Raw genomic sequence first — 20910 nt, 5'->3', positions numbered from 1 at the left:
TTTTTTTTTTTTTTACTTTTCGGCCATGCTGCATGGCATGTGGGATCTTAGTTCCCCGACCAGGGATCAAACCCGTGCTGCCTGCATTGGAAGCGAAGAGTCTTAACCACTGGACAGCCAGGGAAGTCCCAACTTAAAAAAAAAATTTTTTTTTAATTGCAGTATAGTTGATTTACAATGTTGTGTTAGTTTCTGCTGTACAGCAAAGTGAGTCAGTTATACATATACATATATCCACTTTTTTTTAGATTCTATTCCCATATAGATCATTACAGAGTATTGAATAGAGTTCTCTGCATTATTCAGTAGGTTCTTATTAATTATCTATTCTATATATAGTAGTGTGTGTATGTCAATCCCAATCTCCCAATTTATTCCTCCCACCTCTTTTCACCCCTGGTAACCATAAATTTGTTTTCTACATCTGTGACTCAAGCCAGTTAACTTTTAAAATGGTAATTCTCTTTCATATTTCACATGCTGTTGTCTTTATTCTTTCTAGTGTCTGAACACTTCCTCTCTTCCTATGATATTGACTGCAGTTTGGAAACCAAGAAGGAAGTGGTCCAGTGCATGGGCTCCTTCCAGGATGGGGTAGCTGAGAAGTGTGTTGATTATTTCCAGAGATTCCGACGTTCTACCCATGTGACACCCAAATCATACCTCTCCTTTATTCAGGGCTATAAGTTCATATATGGAGAAAAGCATGTGGAAGTGCAAACTCTGGCCAACAGGTAAGTGTGAGGGTCAAATACAAAGTTATTTTAAAGCAACAGCTTTTAACTAGGGGCAAATTTGCTCCTAGTGGACGTTTTGCAGTAACTGGAGACCTTTTTGTTTGTTACAGCTAAGGTGGAGGGGGTGGAGAGGTGCTACTGGCATCAGAAGAGTTAGGGGTCAGGAATGCTGCTAAACGTCCTAACGGTGTACAGGGCACCCCTCCACTGCAAAGTGTTATTCAGCCCCGAATGCCACTAGTGCTGAGACTGAGAAACCTTCCTCTCAAGTTTGTTCAAAGGATTATTCCCTGGTCGCTAGGGGCTTTATTCTTGCCCAATAGGATTAAATGTTGCCAAGTTTTCATGTGGCCTCCCACTTTCTATAATATTGCATGACAATAATAGAAACCATGGACCTGGAGGAAAGCTGAGAATACAGACATCCCCTCCCCGCGCTACTCATCTCTTTCTTCCTGCACATTCTGAGTGTCTGGGATAGAAAAGTCTGCTTGATGCTTATGTTCTCTGCATAGTAAACAACCCTATTCACTGAAGTTTGTTCCCAATTTCCCTACTCTGCCTTGCTCTTTTCTGAACACTTATGTCTTCTGCCTGAATATAGCCAAGAATCAGCCAAGGTTGTTACATAAGGGACCTCTGGGTGGGTGATTGGACTGAATGACTCTGAGGACTCCTGTCTTTAAGATCACATTATTTCAGAGTCAGGCAGGCAGTTGGGCCCTTCACGAGGCTGTTCTGATGGCTTTAAATTTGTTTCTTTTCTTGATCCCAAATCTTTCTTCTTTTAACTTCATTGGTCTCGTTAGAAAAACAAGTTATCTATTTCCCTTTCTCCATGATAAGACTTCAAGCATTTGAAGTCTATTGTCTTTTAGCTGAAGTTCATTAAGCATGTTTCCTGCATGAGACAGATTGTAGACACTGTCGTTCCTCATGTCACGCAGTGTTCTTAGCAGACTTAGTCTTTTCACACATGGTCTATGAAGAACATACAAGTGTCTTCAGTCTGGAATCAAGCCTGGACATTTACTCTCTTTGTCAAGCCCTCTCGGGTTTGCTATTGTATATACATTATTCTTCAAATATGACCATTACTATATACATCAGTAGACCAGTGCTTAGAAAATGTGGCCAAGAACCACACATTTTACACTCCCCACTTGGATTTTTAATCTCAGAATGAATACTGGATTGGAAAAGCTAAAAGAAGCTTCGGAGTCTGTTGCAGCCCTGAGCAAAGAATTGGAAGTGAAAGAAAAGGAGCTCCAAATGGCCAATGATAAAGCCGACACAGTGAGTAGACACGTGGACCGTATTCACTTTGAATTCCCAGCTCATAAATGTTAATGATGTATGCTCCTTCACTAAATTATAACCATGGAAGTACAAATTATTTATTTCCATTAGAATACCATACTCTTAATTCTATGCACGAAGAATTGTGTAAGTGGACAAAATCAAGGCAAAAATGTGCATTTCCAGCTGGGTCTTTGGTAATTTTTGATGTACTTTTTTGTTTTATATTAAATTAGGTCTTAAAAGAAGTGACAATGAAAGCACAGGCTGCCGAAAAGGTCAAAGTTGAGGTACAGAAGGTGAAGGACAAAGCCCAGGCCATTGTTGACAGCATCTCTAAAGATAAAGCCATTGCTGAGGAAAAACTGGAAGCAGCAAAGCCAGCGTTAGAAGAAGCAGAAGCAGCCTTGCAGGTATGCCTTTGTGATATAACAGATGCCACCTTTTAGGGCCTTGGAGGAAGATTAAGGCAGAAAAGATGAATAACAACAAGGAAATGTTCTACCGCTTCAGGTGAAAGCTCTTTCTACTGGAATGATTTCAAGTAATATTTTCTGCTTGGAGATGTTATTTGAGTTTTTTAGATATTGCACATGGCTCTTCACATCTCATCTTCCTCACTCATGAATGATGGGCAGTGTCATATAATGGTGATCTGGCGTCCTGGGTTCTCATTTCAACTCTGTAACCAATAAGCTATGTGACATTGGGAAAGTCACATAAAATCTCTAAAACAACATTTTTTTTTTCACTCATTCATTGCGGACGTTGGAGTAGGTTGGTAAGATACAACATTCTCTGAGTGTGTATATGAATTATCCAAATAAAGGACTACGGATCTAACGTACCACATTAATGTCAGAGTTCCAACACAGTTACTCAGTGCGATTGTGTGGCAAGAACAGAAATGGTGAAATTAGGAAAGAGGTTGGGTTCAGAGAAAGTATGTTGAGTTTAGTGAAATAGGCCACACCTTCAAGGGCTGGTCGAGTTTTGAAGACCCAATTTGAGATGTTTTGGACTCACGATTGCTTTTACTTTAGTCTTACTCAACTACTGCCTTATGTTATTGATTCCTGGCTTAGAATGTGGCTGAAGAAATGGAACACTGCTGATGTGTCCACTGCTAATTCAAGTTATAGAACCTCCATTGAACATGCATCATTACTTGATAATGTAATTATTATTTTTCACCACCGTCTCAGCACACCACCTGAAACACTTCTAAATGCTTTTGATCCAAGTTAAGTCTTTAAGCTTTCGGAGTCAATATACAACATACTGTATAAGAGAATTTCTACTCTTTTGAGACAATGAAGATATTGCCTTCTTTTTTTATCTTTCCAATTTTCACGCTACTCTTTTATGTGATATATCTTTCCTTATTTTTTCTCCATCCCTCCTTGCACTGGCTAAACTGTCCTCCTTAATCCTTGAAGTCCTCCAGGGTCTTGAGTCTCTCAGATTGGTGGGTACCTCATCTCCCCCGCCCCACTTTTAAAAAGCCAATTTATGAAGGTAAGATTGACGTATAAAAAGCTGTACGTATTTAATGCGTATAGCTCACTGAGTTTGGGATGAGTGTACACCTATGAAACCATCACCGTCTTCAAGGCCATAGATATATCCATCAATGCCCGAAGTTTCCTCCTGCTCCCTTTATTATTATTACTATTTTTTTGTGATAAGAACACAGCTTAAGCTCTACCCCCTTAACAAATTTTAAGTATACAATAAAGTATTGATAACTATGGGCACTATGCTGTGTAGTAGATCTCTAGAATTTATTTATCTCGCATAACGAAAACTATGTACTCTTTTTAAAAAAATTTTTTTAACCTTTTTATTGGAGTATAATTGCTTTACAATGGTGTGTTAGTTTCTGCTTTATAACAACGTGAATCAGTTATACATAAACATATATCCCCATATCTCTTCCCTCTTGCGTCTCCCTCCCTCCCACCCTCCCTATCCCACCCCTCTAGGTGGTCACAAAGCACCGAGCTGATCTCCCTGTGCTATGTGACTGCTTCCCACTAGCTATCTATTTTACATTTGGTAGTGCATATATGTCTATATATACACTACCACTCTCTCACTTTGTCCCAGCTTACCCTTCACCCTCCCCGTGTCCTCAAGTCCATTCTCTAGTAGGTCTGCGTCTTTATTCCCGTCTTGCCCTTAGGTTCTTCATGACCATTTTTTTTTTTTTTTTTTAGATTCCATATATATGTGTTAGCACACAGTATTTGTTTTTCTCTTTCTGACTTACTTCACTCTGTATGACAGACTCTAGGTCCATCCACCTCACTACAAATAACTCAATTTCATTTCTTTTTATGGCTGAGTAATATTCCATTGTATATATGTGCCACATCTTCTTTATCCATTCATCTGTCGATGGACACTTAGGTTGCTTCCATGTCCTGGCTATTGTAAATAGAGCTGCAGTGAACATTGTGGTACATGACTCTTTTTGAATTCTGGTTTTCTCAGGGTATATGCCCAGTAGTGGGATTGCTGGGCCGTATGGTAGAAAACTTTGTACTCTTTGACCATCACCTTCCCATTTGCTTCTTCCTGCAGTCCCTGGCAACCACCCTTCTACTGTCTGCTTCTATGAATCTGTTTTAGATTCCACGTATAAATGAGATGGTACAGTATTTGTCTTTCTTTTTAGCTTATTTCACTTAGCATAATGTCCTCCAGATCCATCCATATTGTTGCAAATGGCAGGATTTCCATTTTTTTTTTAAAGGCTGAATAATATTCCATTGTATGTAAATACCACATTTTCTTTGTCCATTCATCCGTCAATGGACATTTACGTTGCTTCCATTATCTCGGCCATTGTGAATAATACTGCAGTGAACATGGAGGTGCAGGTATCTCTTCAAGATCCTGGACCTCATCCTCCCCCCGCCCCTTTTAAGGTACTCTGGCTTCACCGAGAGTCTCTGATCAACAGAGAGAAGACAATGATCGTGTAACTTCTAAACCTTTATTGAACTCATGATACCTAACAGCATCATACGAACTGAGCATATGGTATCTCAGTTCTTACACGTTTACATTTTCCCAAGATTTAAAAAGCTTAGCATTTGTTTTGATATTATAAAATATTTTCCAGTATCCTTCTAATTTAGTACTCTCTACCACTAAAATATTCAACATAATCATCAATGCAGAAATGTGTGGGAACAGGGGTAAGGTGAGGGGATATATAGGAGAGGTTTTCAATAATTTCCTTCATTGGTTCTGTCTCCATTTTATAGCCTCTTTATGAGCTTTTGAAATCTTGAAGTCTGGTACTACTAATTTATACTAAGAAAGTTCTGGGTACATCCAAACTCTCTTTTGGCATCAGGCCACATAAATCTACACAACAAATAAGGTAACAGCAAAGAATGTGTCTCATCCTATCTCAGTGCTTATCTGACTTGACACAAATATATATAAATATGTATTTATATATAACAGCCATATTGCTTTGCCTGCAGAAAAAAACAGGAATCTAATACTTAGCTGAAATAGGTTGCACTTCAGATATACTCCTCTCCCGGACTCTTTTTACCTGGGTACCTAACATAATTGAGCCCAATTCTGTTTGAAAATTCCCCCTTTTAAAGCTACAGTGAAAATAAACAAATAGGACCTAATCAAACTTATAAGGTTTTGCACAGCAACGGAAACCATAAACAAAACAAAAAGACAACCTACGGACTGGGAAAAAAATGTTTGCAAATGATGAGACCAACAAGGGCTTAATTTCGAAAATATACAAATGGCTCATATAGCTCAATATCAAAAAGACAAACAACCCAATCAAAAAATGGACAGAAGATCTAAATAGACATTTCTCCAGAGAAGACATACAGATGGCCAACAGGCACATGAAAAGATGCACAACACCACTAATTATTAGAGAAATGCAAATCAAAAGTACAATGAGGTACCACCTCACAGGGGTTGGAATGGCCAACATCAAAAAGTCTACAAATAATAAATGCTGGAGAGGGTGTGGAGAAAAGGGAACCCTCCTACATTTTTGGTGGGAATGTAAATTGGTGCAGCCACTGTGGAGAACAGTATGGAGGTTCCTTAAAAAACTAAAAATAGAACTACCATATGACCCAGCAATCCCACTACTGGGCATATATCCAGAGAAAACTATAATTTGAAAAGATACATGCACCCCAATTTTCACTGAAGCACTATTTACAATAGCCAAGACATGGAAGCAACCTAAACGTCCATCAACAGAGGAATGGATAAAGAAGATGTGGTATATACATACAATGGAATACTACTCAGCCATAAAAAAGAATGAAATAATGCCATTTGCAGCAACGTGGATGGACCTAGAGATTATCATACTAAGTAAAGTAAGTCAGACAGAGAAAGACAAATACCATATGATATCACCTATATGTGGAATCTAAAATATGACACAAATGAAATTATCTATGAAACAGAAACAGACTCACAGACACAGAGAACAGACTTGTGGTTGCCAAGGGGGAGGTGGGGAAGGGTTCGATTGGGAGTTTGGGGTTAGCAGATGCAAACTATTACATATATATGTATAACTGAATCACTGTGCTGTACACCTGAAACTAACACAGCATCGTAAATCAACTATACTTCAATAAAGTAAATTTTAAAACAAACAAACAAATAAGAAGCTAAAGTGAAATAAGCATGTCCAGCTCTTTTATATCCACTTTAATTTGATCCTTCTTTCCCTATTGGCAGGTATTATATTTCTCTCCTTTCTTTTATAGCCAAGCATCTCAAATTAAGGTCTATCTGCAATTTCCAGTTCTTTACCACAAATTCCCCTTCACTTCCAGCTGTCTAGAATTCACAAATGCTAGTGTGTTGTAACAAACCTTTTCAAAGTAGATAGTTCCATTTCTAATGACCAAGTTCAGTGGTTTTCTTCTTTTTTTTCCCAATTCTCAGAGAAAAGATCATTAGCTTTGATGTGAAGGGGGTTGCGTACCTTTCTTTGACAGGAGGGATGCCAATGCAAATCAGATGGAAGGTTTTTCAAGACCTGGAAGGAATGAATGTACACTATGTCCTAGAAATAGGACAGTGTCATATGCTTATCTTTCATATTTTTCCAATGTTTATTCCATAGAGAGTTTGATAGAACAGTTATCGACTACAACAAGTCTAGGTGACTATTAAGTAATTTTCTGTATAAGAATCTCTGTACTAGGAATGGAACAGAACTGTTCTAAGAGCTTAGTGAAATTCCTATTGCTCAAATTCCATCATTTAAAGGTTAGTTCCCAGCGAAGAAACCTCTAATTATTCAGTGTGGCAGCCCTGAGGCTACAACTAGTGTCAGACCCCGGTGACAAGTCTTAAGAGAGAGAGGCAGATTCTTGACCTACATAACTAATGAGTAAAAAAAAGCACTGCAAATTCTGGAGTTTTCCTGGTTTAGAATCCCTGGAATCTACTTAAGTGCTGACGATTCTTTTCCTTTCAGATAACAGTTTTTTTCTGACGCTAAGTTGTCATTAAATTTTAGAGATGTCACAGCTCCTTATCTGCTTGCGAACACGTCTCTCACTATATCTCCTTTGGCTGTCACTTTGAATTGTAAGAATGTGAACTTTGGGGGATGTGTGGTTTTTCTTGGAGATTAAATCTGCATCTAGCTCCCATGACTGCATCAAACTTAAAAATGCTTGCTTTCCTCTGTTGAATTAGTAGCCTTTAGAGAGTAAAGGTTTGTTTTCACTTTTCTTATCTGAGATTGGGTGATGACCTCCTTTCCTCCCCAGACCATCAAGCCTTCTGACATTGCTACTGTCCGCACGCTGGGCCGACCCCCCCATCTCGTCATGAGGATCATGGATTGCGTGCTGCTGCTGTTTCAGAGGAAAGTCAATGCAGTGAAAATTGACCTGGAAAAAGGCTGTACAGTTTCTTCCTGGCAGGAATCTTTAAAACTGATGACTGCAGGAAACTTTTTACAGAATTTACAGGTTGGTAGTTCAATAATGATGGGCTAGGAGGGGACTCAGACTTCATTAGAGAAGTGAATAGCAGTGGTCCTTGGGCATTGGGGGCGGAGCTTAAAAAGTGTCCACTGAAAAATGTGCAGTGGAATTGCACTTGCCTTATATACCTGGTGCAAAGCCACTGCTCTTGGAAGCTACCTTGCTATTTGCCTTTTGTCACCACCATCCTTCTATTGTTCCCAGGTATTCTTCTGGCTTCACTATTTTTCAAGTCTCATAAAAGAAACTTGCATTTAAAGAGGTCTGAATGAAAGTGTGTTTTGCTCTGTGTTATGTATGTTCTGTGAAGGCTTATTTCTCTGAATTATTTAGGTGCTAAATTTCTTTCTACTCGGAAAATATTTAATTATCCTCGGTTAGATGATCAAACACCACATTTCAAAGATCCAATTTCATTGTTTGGTCAGTCTTCTCTCTTAATACAAGAAGGCACTCATAATCCATTTCTGCTACTATTTTAAAATTTTATCCCTCCAGAAAAGAACAGTTCTCTCATAATCTTGATAGTTCTATGATTTAAAGTTAATTCATCACCCTGAAGGCCTAATGTCCAAATTATTTTCTTCACATTTCAGGTGAGTTTAATAGAACCTCCCTCTGAATGTATTAAGCATTTGGTTGCTGCTAAATGCTAAATATTTATGTCTAAATATATATGCTTTACATTTTTATATACAATGCTAAATATATGTACCATTTCATATGCCTAAATATATATGATTGTTGCCTAATAACCTGAAATATCAACAAAATATGATATCATTTATCCATTCTTGGTTTTAACAGTTTTTTAACTGTTTCAGTGGCATTGTGAGCATAATGTGATTATGCCTTCATGGAAAGAGGTATTTTGACTTTATTTTACTCCATTCTTCCATAGCAATTCCCCAAAGACACAATCAATGAAGAAGTGATAGAATTTTTGAATCCTTACTTTGAGATGGCAGACTACAACATCGAAACTGCTAAACGTGTATGTGGGAATGTAGCGGGGCTTTGTTCCTGGACCAAGGCCATGGCTTCCTTCTTTTCTATAAACAGAGAGGTGTTGCCCCTGAAGGTAAGCCTCCTCGGTGGAACTGCAGGACGTGTGCCGGCAGGGGGGTCTCTGGGTCAACTGGGCTTGTCTTTCATGGAACACAGAAGCCTCAGGTTTTATTGTACCCAAGTCCACGGGGAGAGCTAGCAATAGGCAAGCCGAGCATAGGATGTTTCTTTCTTCTCTGTAATCCATCTCCAATCGGTATTGTCTGAGCCTTAAGCATGGACTCTCTACAAGGGTACAAAGTCCATTGTGGGCTGCTGGACATTTTTTTCCCCACAATGTCAACTTGAAAAAAAGAAACACAGGAAACTCTAGCATAGGATCCACCAACAATGTCCAAGATCTCCTGCCAGGGACTCCTGTGAATGAGGCAGCGTGGACACAGTCACTGGTGTCTGGTCTTGGCTGCAGGGACAACATAGTATTTATTCCCTCTCCCTCTTTTGCCCCCAGGAAAGAAACTGCATATCATCCTTTATTTAAAGTGATTTGAGAGCATACCAGTGTTTCCCTTTGAGTAATTGCATTTCTCAGCTTCATTTGTCCACATCCCCCCAGCATTCAGTGACACTCAGTCTTTAGCAGATGGAGAGGCAAGTAGCTGTCTTGAAAATGAAATACCGATGCCTCAGAGCTCATACGTTATGGCTTTGTTGATTATTTTGCTTTTTGTAAGCCTGATCTCGCTCAACCATCAACTAAAATCCACGTACACTTATAAACTACCCAAGGAACTTAATAATCACGCTAAAAATAATCAAGAATGAAAAGAACATAGGGATACAGTTGCAAGTCCCATTTTATTTTCTCATTGTTCCCATATCAGAGCCATTTATTCAGTGGTGGAGGCCCTTGGGGTCCCAGGGCAACTTAAAAGAGAAGGGATTCATTTGGCTCAGAGATTTTTAGAGCAAATAGTTGATGTCATGCTGTCGGGCATTGTGGATTTGGGGACCACTGAAGACTCCAACATAGCTCACAATCGGACATTCTGATATTGACTGAATTATAACAACCATATCCAGTGAAAAGTACAGGGCATGCTTTGCAAATTTTTCCAGTGGGTAAGCATACATAAGTGCCTTTAAGGGAATTACAGTTGAATTCACAGTGGGGAGTTTTTATTTTGTTGTAGTTCCTTTAAATAAAATGAGCTGAAACCAGTACAAAATAATGGATGCTCTGAACAAGGTTTACGTAAGAAGGATGACATCTCCTCCGTTACATTCTGTACATTTCAGGCTCCACCCAGTTCCAGGACAACAGAGGTCCTACAGTAGGAAGTGGAGGGAACACCGTCAGGAGGGGGGACCTTTTACGTGTGCCTGGAACCTATGCTTCTCTTCTGAGAAGCCTGTTCTGGGAGTGCCCCTTATGTCCTTAGGAACATCCAGAATCTGGGAGTCTTCAGTTTGTCAGGTCTCTCCTAATTGCCATTGTCAGAAAAATAAACGTAGTTATGTAGATGCTACACATTCACTGCTTAGAGGGAAGTAGAAGACAAAGAAAGGACAGGTTATCATTGGGCAGCTCTGCTCAATATATTAAGAAATACAGACCAGGGGCTCTAACTTCACTTATTCCTGGAGGGGCTTCACTTGCGAACTCCTGCTTCCCAAGTAAAGAGAGATTGAGGACACTCCTTAAACTCCTGTGGGAACCTCTTCACCACTAATTAGCGAAGGAGACAGTGAGGGACTCTTCTTTCATCTTACAATTCCTATAGACGGGTCAAGTGACTTCTAGTAGTGAGTACACTTAACCAAATTTAATTATAAGAGTAGCAATTGAGATTCTATTCAATTTCATTCATATGAGATTTCTCCTTGGACACTCTGTGATAACCAGTACATGTTAGTTTACATAAACAAAACATAACAACAGTAGAGTCTTAAATATCGAACACGGATAATAACAATAATAATATCTATTGTATTATTTATCAAACTCTTGTTATATGCCAGGTCCCAGACTTGGGTTTTTACATATGTTATCTTATGTAATACACACACACACACACACACACACACACACACACACTAACAAATCCTAGGAGGTAGTTTTTCAATATCTTAATGGAGAAACTGAGGCTTGCAGAGTTCAAGTAATCTTAACAGAGTCCTGTGGCTCCTAAGGTGAGCGGCTGGATTTGAAGATTTTATACCCTTTGATTAGTAGCTTTTGAGAGCTTCATTTAAAAAAATTAGTATTATTATTATTTTTATTGGAGTATCATTGTTTTACAATGTTGTGTTAGCTTCTCCTGTACAATGAAGTGAATAAGCTATATGTATATGTATATCCCCCTCCCTCTTGAGTAAAGTCCTAGAAAATATTCAAGATCTTTGGGGCTGCAATAGTTTGACATGAGTGGGTTACTTTAGTAAGACTTACAGGGAGAACACTGATTTCAAATTTTTTTCGAAAGGATTTTAATTCCTGCAAGCATGGACTATTTTCTACACCTCATCTTTTTCCAATATTGCTTTTGATTATGTCTTTTGAGTCTCTTTTAGTAGCTTCCTAAAAGCAAATATTATTATTTGGTCACAGCTCAAGTATCTGTTCTTTTCTGAATGGCAAGCAATATATGCAAATGACAGGAATGCCATCAAGTCCATCACCACCCATAAAACCTAGATCTTTATGTTCAGTGGTTAATCATGTTTCATCCTTTGTCTTGTTTTAACATCCTTACTAACGGTGATCAGCCCTGCTAGGCAGATGGTTCTAAATATTCAGATTTTTTTTTCTATAACTCAATATTGAAATGTTCTGTAATTTGCCTATATACATTTAATATTACAATGTTTTGATTTAGGGATTGGCAAACTATGGTCCACAGGCCAAATCTAACCCACCACCTGTATTTGTATGGCTCATGAAATTTTAAATTAAGTACCTGAACAGTAGTCTTGATTTTGCCTCTTGGCCCCAAAAGCCTAAAATATTTACTGTCTGGCACTTTATGGAAAAAATTTGCTCACTCTCTTCTAATGAATTTTAATTTTCTGCTTACAAGCATGTCAAGTTCACATTAAGGTTTGGTCCTGACCGTGCGATTTGAGAGGAGTCTAGGGGTGGATCAAAGAACAGGTGTAACACGTGGCCGCTGAGCTCTCAGACTCCGACATGCTGCATGTTCGGTGTGCTGCTCATCCCTTCACCCTGTGTGTGTCCCGTGCAGGCCAACCTGCTGGTGCAGGAGAATCGCTACGTGTTGGCCATGCAGGATCTGCAGAAGGCCCAGGCTGAGCTGGACGACAGGCAAGCCGAGCTGGATGTGGTGCAGGCCGAGTATGAACAGGCCGTGACCGAAAAGCAGGTCACTGTCTTCTTGCCATAGGGGTTTGGGGCGGGTGGTGACGTCACAGGCCCTCCTGGCTGTGGTCAGCCCTTCATTTCCTCTCCTGCTTTCTCTCTCCAAGGGTTTGGTTTCCAGCAGGGATTCATTTAATTGACATACAATACAATACACATATACATACATACACACACGGCACGTACTCCCTCGCTAAGCCCTGGAGTTTGTTTCTAACGGACACCGAGGACCTTTGGTAAGAGGTCAGGATATTCAGCCAAAACAGAAGTTACTGCTGGAACACGGGAGTTCTGAGTTTCCTTATTAACGGTGAGGATAACAGCATCCTGTGCAGCATTTTAAACATATTTTTCAAATCACGTCCTCCCCCTCTATCTCATTTAATATTTGAAAGAATCTTTCAAGGTAGGCAGGGTAGATATTTTTATTTTACTCTCATTTTAAAGAAAGGAACTTAGGCCCAGAGAGGACAAGAGGAGGGCTCCCGGTCATGGGCATTGGTCACAGGGCTGGATTAGACCTTGATCTTCTGATGTCTACTCGGGTCTTTCTGCTGGACCAACGTGCCTGACCACGTGGCTGTGCCCCAGTGACAATGACCACCTACAGCCTTCTCAACCTATGCATGTTTGTAGCTTTAGCACATTTCAGAATCAAGGCTCGTATATTTCCTCTCCACTGGGCAGCAAGCTGTTTAGTTGATTTATACTCATTCCGGCTCCACTGGGGCCTCCTTCGTTCTGGTACTAGAGGCAGATTTAACATAAACCTAATGTAGCGTAAGTTTTATGGCCCCTCACTTGCACAGGCCCCATGAATGCTGGGGTTACTGGGAGTTGTAGAGAGTTCTGTGGGGAGGGGAAACCAGATCATGATTGACAAGCATTTGTGTGTAAGCATTCAGATAAAATACCTAGAGATCCCAGAGGAAAGGTACCTGAATTTCTCAATTATCAGGACTTTGTAGTGATTTCTTTCCCCAATTCTCATTACATGTTCACTTTGGTATTTTGTATTTGTAAAAATTCTTTAATGAGTTTTTTAAAGTGGTCCCCAGCTTAGATAAGCATCTGGCCTCACAAAATCTGTATCTGCCTCTGAGAAAACCTGTGCTTGATAAATAAGAGCTAGATTCTCTCTGTTCTTTCCTTGATGATTATACGGAACCCACCTCTGCCTCTTCTCAGCCCTCACTCGGCTGGATTGAGATTCCTGCTCTGTTAGTCTATTCCCTTATAGGGGTCCCAATGAGGGAATTTAGATAAACATTTCAGTTTCACTATATGCAAGATGTATGGTATTTCCTCTTAAAGATAAGTCTCCTGAAAACAAAATAAGAGCTTTTCAGAAATTTTAGAGAGGTAATTATATAGCACCTATTTGGGTTTGTTATTTATGTTCTATGAAATTTACTACCATAATATGAAGAGAAAATTAACTTTGCAATTTGGGCATCTACTTTAGAAACTGTGAGGAAGACACGTGAATTTCTACCATTTAGACACTCACTTATATCAGGAAGCACTACTACATACTGTAAAAATATTTTTACGGCCTCATTTTATTATAGTTCAGTTTTAACAGTTTTGCATTAGTTCGCTCAATAAGCTTTTTTGTTTTTGAATATCTACTATTTGTTAGGTAAGCAATTATAAGGACCACGTAAGAATGGCTACTATAAAGGTGTGGCTCTAACTTTAAAACTTGAATCTCAACAAATGTCAAATGTTTTTCATTAAGAAAACAAAATCTGGGCTTCCCTGGTGGCGCAGTGGTTGAGAATCTGCCTGCCGATGCAGGGGACACGGGTTCGAGCCCTGGTCTGGGAAGATCCCACATGCCACGGAGCAACTAGGCCCATGAGCCACAGCTACTGAGCCTGCGCGTCTGGAGCCTGTGCTCCGCAACAGGAGAGGCCGCGATGGTGAGAGGCCCGTGCACCGCGATGAAGAGTGGCCCCCGCTTGCCGCAGCTAGGGAAAGCCCTCGCACAGAAACGAAGACCCAACACAGCCATAAATAAATAAATAAATTTTAAAAAAAAAAGAAAACAAAATCTGGCTGTGTGCCCACCTGCTCCCAACATGTTGGAGTGAACTTGACTTTCAGTCATTGTGTTGCTCCTTCTCCCTCCGTGGGGCGCCGTGAGAGTCCAGGGGCTTATAGACTACAGGGGGCAGGGGAGGGCTCTCAAGTCTACAGTTCATGGTCACGCCTGGTAACCTCACAACCAGGTCTGTGCCGTCCCTGGAGGAGTGTGTGTCCTGCCGCTCTGTGCACAGGGCAGTCGGTGCCTTTGCAGAGGGTCCACTTCCACAGGGCCTCTGGGCACCTAGTCAGACTCTGGGGCGCTAGGAGAGAGAGGGCCAGGGGCACTAGCCACGGAACGCAAGCAATTCTGCACGCTCCCCTAGCCAGGCTTGGAGGGAAAATCTGCTTCTCACTCCTGTGTGCTCATTTGCTCCTCTCCCATCCCCCATTTCCCAATCCCCCAAAGGAGCCTGGGTTTCCAGAAAGCAACAGCCAGGAGGGGAGGGGTTGGCCATTTTTTATTTGGCCACATGGCAGTGGGGATGGGGAACTTAGGGAGGATAACTTAATATTAAAAATATCTGTCCTATGAAAAGTTTGTTTTAAAGGTAGGCAGAAATAAATGATGTCGTATTATACTTCCAGCTGACATCTTTCTTCTTGGGGAGAAACAAACAAACAAATATGGATGGTGTCGATGTGCGGGTACACCTCTCAGCTGGGATTTTGGGTTTTCTGCATTAACTCTAGCGGGAAGGAAAACAGAGCAGACTAGAACAAACTGGAACAAATATCTGGCTTCTGAAAAACACTGTATTGTATTATTATTACAATAGCAATTCATGTTCCTTATAGAAAATACACATAGGTAACCCTGGAGATGAAGCCTAAAAATATTTTCCTCTTTATCATTTCATATCTGCACATATGCCTGATTTACATATATTTAAAATCCATGTAAAATTGTAGCAGATAATTCAGTACATACTGCTTTATAAATTGAATTTTTAACTAATGACTGTTTTTCTTTAACTTAATGATTATTTTTCTTAATGATTATATTTTTAATGGCTTCAGAGCATTCTTGTTCACAATATACCGTAATCTATGTAAATTATCCTCTATTGTTAGACATTTAGCATATATATGCCATATGTACATTATATAAATATATATAAATATTATACAAGAACTTCCAGTGACTGGTCACATAGCTAAATCTTTAGCCATATCCATTATTGTACCATAAGTATACATTTTTACAAGTAGAATTAGCAGCTGTCTTTTCAACATAGAGAAATGGAACCATTTGTTTTTTTAAAATATTTTTAAATTTTATTATTTATTTGTTTATTTATTTATTTATTTTGGCTGTGTTGGGTCTTCGTTTCTGTGCAAGGGCTTTCTCTAGTTGTGGCAAGCGGGGGCCACTCTTCATCGCGGTGCGCGGGCCTCTCACTACCGCGGCCTCTCGTGTTGCGGAGCACAGGCTCCAGACGCGCAGGCTCAGTAGTTGTGGCTCACGGACCCAGTTGCTCCGCGGCATGTGGGATCTTCTCAGACCAGGGCTTGAACCCGTGTCCCCTGCATCGGCAGGCAGATTCTCAACCACTGCGCCACCAGGGAAGCCCGGACCATTTGTTTTTAAGAACAAAGCCCTGAGTGGCAATAGTGTGTGGAAGTCCGGTTAAAGGTCTTTTACTGACACAAGAGCAGCAGGGAGGGACCTACTGAGTCAGTGTGGCTGGAATTCATGAATGCACTTCAAGACTCCACAACCTGAAGATTATCTAAAGTTTCACCTAAAGTAAAAGGAGATGTGGAGTTAGACAACGCAATAATGATGCTAGAACTTTAACACGAGAAATATTCCTCATTTTTAAGTAGGGATATGTTTCTTTACATTTTGTTGTGCTATGTGATATTAGCATGTATGCTGATATTTTATTTCTAATTTTTAGATTCAAAAATCATAAATGATGCAAATCTCCATTATTTCTCAGTTTATTAACATCTGGGGAGGGTTTGCCCGTTGGCTTAGGGTCCCTCCTGAGGAATCCATCTATGTTCCACAGATAGGGCTTAAGACACAGGCTGGGCTGAGACACACCCACAGAAATGGAATCTTACGCTTCCTGTGGAATAAGTGGCTTACATATCTCAGAAAGGAAGATAACATATGATGTTTTAAAATTATGTTTTTGAGCTCCAGGCTATATTTATCTGAACAAAGGTTTTCTTCTGGTTCTGTCTGTTTTTAGACCTTGCTTGAAGATGCAGAGAGGTGCAGACATAAAATGCAGACCGCTTCCGCACTGATCGGGGGGCTGGCAGGAGAAAAAGAAAGATGGACAGAGCAAAGCAAGGAGTTGGCTGCACAAACTAAAAGACTTGTAGGTATGTAATTCCTTTATTAATGAGATTATGTGTTGACTATAATAGGGAGTGAGCAAACTTAAGCTTTAATCAGAATACACATCAGCGCTCTTTTACTTCAAATTCCTCTGCGTGTGTGTGTGTGTGTGTCTGTGTGTGTGTGTGTGTGTGTGTGTGTGTGTGTGTGTGTCCAGCTATTTCAAAAGGATGAATATTGGTCTGGCACTTAGGCAACGCTTATTAGATTTAAACCTCTTATTATCAGGTCATTTTTGAATTCTCCTACGAGTCAATGGCCATATCGATCAAGGTCACTTAGAATGGAGGCTCTGTCTTCTGAGGTTTTGGTGTATCCCTTAAACTCAGAAATCATCCTCTCATATCCAACAAGAGTCAACATAATCCGGTGCTTGACTACGAGCAGCTATTACTTGGTGGACCATGTGTACTCTTTAACAATGAACTAAACTACTGCTATTCACAAGACACAGCAACTTGTGGTTACAATTTGGTTTCTGAAATTTAGTTTGAAAGAATGGTTGTCTTTTTTCTTTTCATTTCTAACTTTCTGCAGAATTACAGGGCTGATCACAGAGTATTTCAGTGATGTTTTGTTTTCCGTTTTAGGGGATGTGTTGTTGGCTACAGCTTTCCTATCTTATTCTGGTCCGTTTAACCAAGAATTTCGCAATCTGCTGTTAAATGACTGGCAGAAGGAAATGAAAGCCCGGGAAATTCCATTTGGAGACAATCTAAATCTCAATGAGATGTTGATTGATGCTCCTACCATTAGTGAATGGAACCTCCAAGGCCTGCCAAACGATGACCTGTCCATTCAGAATGGAATTATTGTCACAAAGGCATCTCGCTACCCTTTGTTAATTGATCCACAGACTCAAGGGAAGATCTGGGTTAAAAATAAAGAAAACCAAAATGAACTCCAGGTAATCTGGGTTTGAGTCTATCTATGTTACTAATCAATTTTAGTGCCCCAGATCAACAAGTCTCTGAGAATAAAGAAACATTTCATATTTAGAAATAATTTTATTATTAATATTTAGATATTAGTATTTAGAAATGATTTCTAAAAATTGCATTATTTACATTCTTGTTGATCTCTCCAATGCCGTCTTTCAAAGGTTTCAGACTCCCTTCTGTTAGGGCCTAGGGCCCTCATTCATAAACAGAGCAGGGTGGAGCTATATCACACTAAGTGTGCAGCACTTTATAAAGACACTTCATAATTATTCCATGATTATTTGTCACAAATGTGGTGGTGGTGAGGAAAAGGCAGCATTGCCATACAACCTTTACTTGCTTCTCAGTAAAAGGGAATGATGCAGTCAAATGCTCTGGAGCTTCCTTAAAAAACTAAAAATAGAGCTACCATATGATCCTGCAATCCCACTCCTGGGCATATATCTGGAGAAAACCATAATTCAAAAAGATACATGCACCCCAATGTTCATTGCAGCACTATTTACAATGGCTCAGACATGGAAGCAACCTAAATGTCCATCAATAGAGGAATGGATAAAGAAGATGTATATTTATACAGTGAAATATTACTCGGCCATAAAAAAAGAATGAAATAATGCTATTTGCAGCAACATGGCTGGACCTAGAGATTATCATACGAAGTGAAGTAAGCCAGACAGAGAAAGACAAGTATCATATGATATCACTTATATGTGGAATGTAAAAAAAAATGATACAAATGAAGTTATATACAAAACAGAAACAGGCCCACAGACATAGAAAACAAACTTATGGTTACCAAAGGGGAAAAGTGGGGGAGATGGATAAATTAGAAGTTTAGGATTGACATAAACCCACTACTATCTATGAAATAGATAACCAACAAGGACCTACTGTAGAGCACAGGGAACTATACACAACATTTTGTAATAACCTATAAGAGAAAAGAATCTGAAAAAAATTATGTATAACTGAATCACTTTGCTATACACCTGAAACTAACACAACATTGTAAATCAACTATACTTCAATTAAAAAAAATAAATAAGGGATTGATGGTTTGCTAAGGTGAAGAATGGAAACAGATTAGAGCAGCATTTTGATCTTGTTTCTAGATCACATCTCTAAATCACAAGTACTTCAGAAACCACCTAGAAGACAGTCTTTCTCTTGGAAGGCCCTTGCTTATCGAAGATGTTGCGGAGGAACTAGATCCAGCCCTGGACAATATTTTGGAGAGAAACTTCATTAAGACCGGGTCTACCTTTAAGGTAGGTTAAACCTATAGATGACAATGTGCAGAATAATTACCATGACGCCAGGTAAATGTGACATAGGTGACAGTTTCTCAATAGGCAGCAATTCAAATTTGAGGCATTTGCTTTTCTCTTCTACACTTCCTGAGTTGGGATCAAGAGCAGTCTTTTCAGGGATATCTACTTCACTTGTATAATAAAGTCTGACTCCATTGTGTTGTTTGACTTTGGACAGTTTTCAAGCCCTGTCATGCCCCTCTCCCCTTCCACCCCCAATCTGGGCAAGCTGGTAAGAAAACGTGGGTCCACTCTCCTTTGGCACTGGTGGGAAGTTCAGATCATGCAACTCTCTGCCCATGACCATGTCTGGGAAACTTCATCCCAGCCCCATTGGGTAACCACCATAAAACCCTAAAACAGCTTCCCCTCCCTACTCTCTCAAGTGAGGTCTTTTTTGGACCTGTTTGGGAGCCTACCCTAATATTTCCAGAAAGTCTCATGTGAATAATAAACATTTTCATATTTTTTTCTTACGTGAGTGACATCATCAGTCTTGACTTCTGAACCAAATTTTGGGTGGGGAATCCACCTCACTTCTGCAGTATGGTCATAACAATTTTGGTGATAAATTCTATATATATTGTATGGTGTATATTGAATTAACTTCCTTCCTTCCCCCCTTCCTTCCCTCCCTCCCTCCCTCCCTTTCTTCCTCTCTTACTTCCATCCTTCTTTCCTTTCATCCTAGTGGCTTAAAGCCCTGTGAATGCCTAATGACCATTTCTTTTTTAGTATACAGATGATCTCCAGGTACATAGTTGTTAAAAGCAATACTGGATCCTATACAAAAAGCACACAGTAAGGTGTATCTCTGTTTTATTACTTTTAACTTTCTTTTTGATAAAAAAGGTGAAGGTCGGTGACAAAGAGGTAGATGTGATGGATGGCTTCAGACTCTACATTACCACCAAGCTGCCCAATCCAGCCTACACCCCTGAAATAAGTGCGCGGACCTCCATCATTGACTTCACTGTCACCATGAAAGGTCTAGAAGATCAGTTACTGGGGAGAGTCATTCTCACAGAGAAGCAGGTGAGTGAAGTATGGCCCTCCCTCTTTCTGCATCATGTTGCGATTTTTTCATTGACAAAAATGGTATGATGAAAGTTGTAATAGGATTGAGTCCCCTCCTTTAATTCCTATGTTTCTTCCCTTATTAATTTCCAAGTGTCTTAAATAACTACTAACCAATTATCTACCCCATATGTTGCATCTGCATCGCATAAATCATATAGATCATCAATTGATTTTATATAGGGGACTGATGTAACTATGGGACTATCAGTCTCAATATCAGCATGATTGTTCTGGAGTTATATTACTTTATTTTTCTGAAGTTTGTTCTATTATTAATTCTAGTCACCTGTTGATTTTTAGCTTTCTAGTACACATCTATTTTTTTCTTTCATTCGATTGATTATTATACTTTTGGAATATAAAATTAAAACATTTTACTCAGATAACATGACATTGCCAATTCTTATTTGTTATCCAAGAGAGCTCTGTGTATGTTGTGAGAAGATAGAAGTTGGTGACACTAGGTTTCACTGTGAACCTTCTGAGGGCTACCAGATTCATTATGCCCTAAGCATAACTCCATATCTGTTTTCTCTCAATGAAAAATGGCCAATAATTTATAAACTTCCGTGTTCTGAGTTAGCATTTTCTCTGGGGAACATTCGAGTCTTAAGGAAAGAAATCTGGAGGATTTTAATAGGACTGCTGTGGTGAAACTGCGTGAACTCTAAAAGTTGCTATTGATTTTT

General features: G+C 39.6%; 1 protein-coding gene across 10 annotated transcripts in view; it reads left to right on the top strand.

Annotated features, from left to right (window-relative positions):
- DNAH5 (dynein axonemal heavy chain 5) overlaps positions 1–20910 on the top strand; it is a 246554-nt gene that overhangs the window by 183833 nt on the left and 41811 nt on the right. For all 10 annotated transcript variants that reach the window (XM_068535147.1, XM_068535146.1, XM_068535148.1 and 7 more), the window contains 10 exons: positions 503–734; positions 1919–2033; positions 2273–2449; positions 7838–8041; positions 8958–9137; positions 12310–12447; positions 16736–16871; positions 17478–17794; positions 18944–19099; positions 19994–20176. In XM_068535147.1, the coding sequence (XP_068391248.1) occupies positions 503–734; positions 1919–2033; positions 2273–2449; positions 7838–8041; positions 8958–9137; positions 12310–12447; positions 16736–16871; positions 17478–17794; positions 18944–19099; positions 19994–20176 (1838 nt within the window). The remainder of the gene's footprint in view (positions 1–502; positions 735–1918; positions 2034–2272; positions 2450–7837; positions 8042–8957; positions 9138–12309; positions 12448–16735; positions 16872–17477; positions 17795–18943; positions 19100–19993; positions 20177–20910) is intronic.

Source organism: Eschrichtius robustus, chromosome 2 (assembly GCF_028021215.1).
Source record: "Eschrichtius robustus isolate mEscRob2 chromosome 2, mEscRob2.pri, whole genome shotgun sequence".
Lineage (NCBI taxonomy): Eukaryota > Metazoa > Chordata > Mammalia > Artiodactyla > Eschrichtiidae > Eschrichtius > Eschrichtius robustus.
Note: the sequence above shows the minus strand (reverse complement) of the source record. Positions and strands in the feature narration are given on the sequence as shown.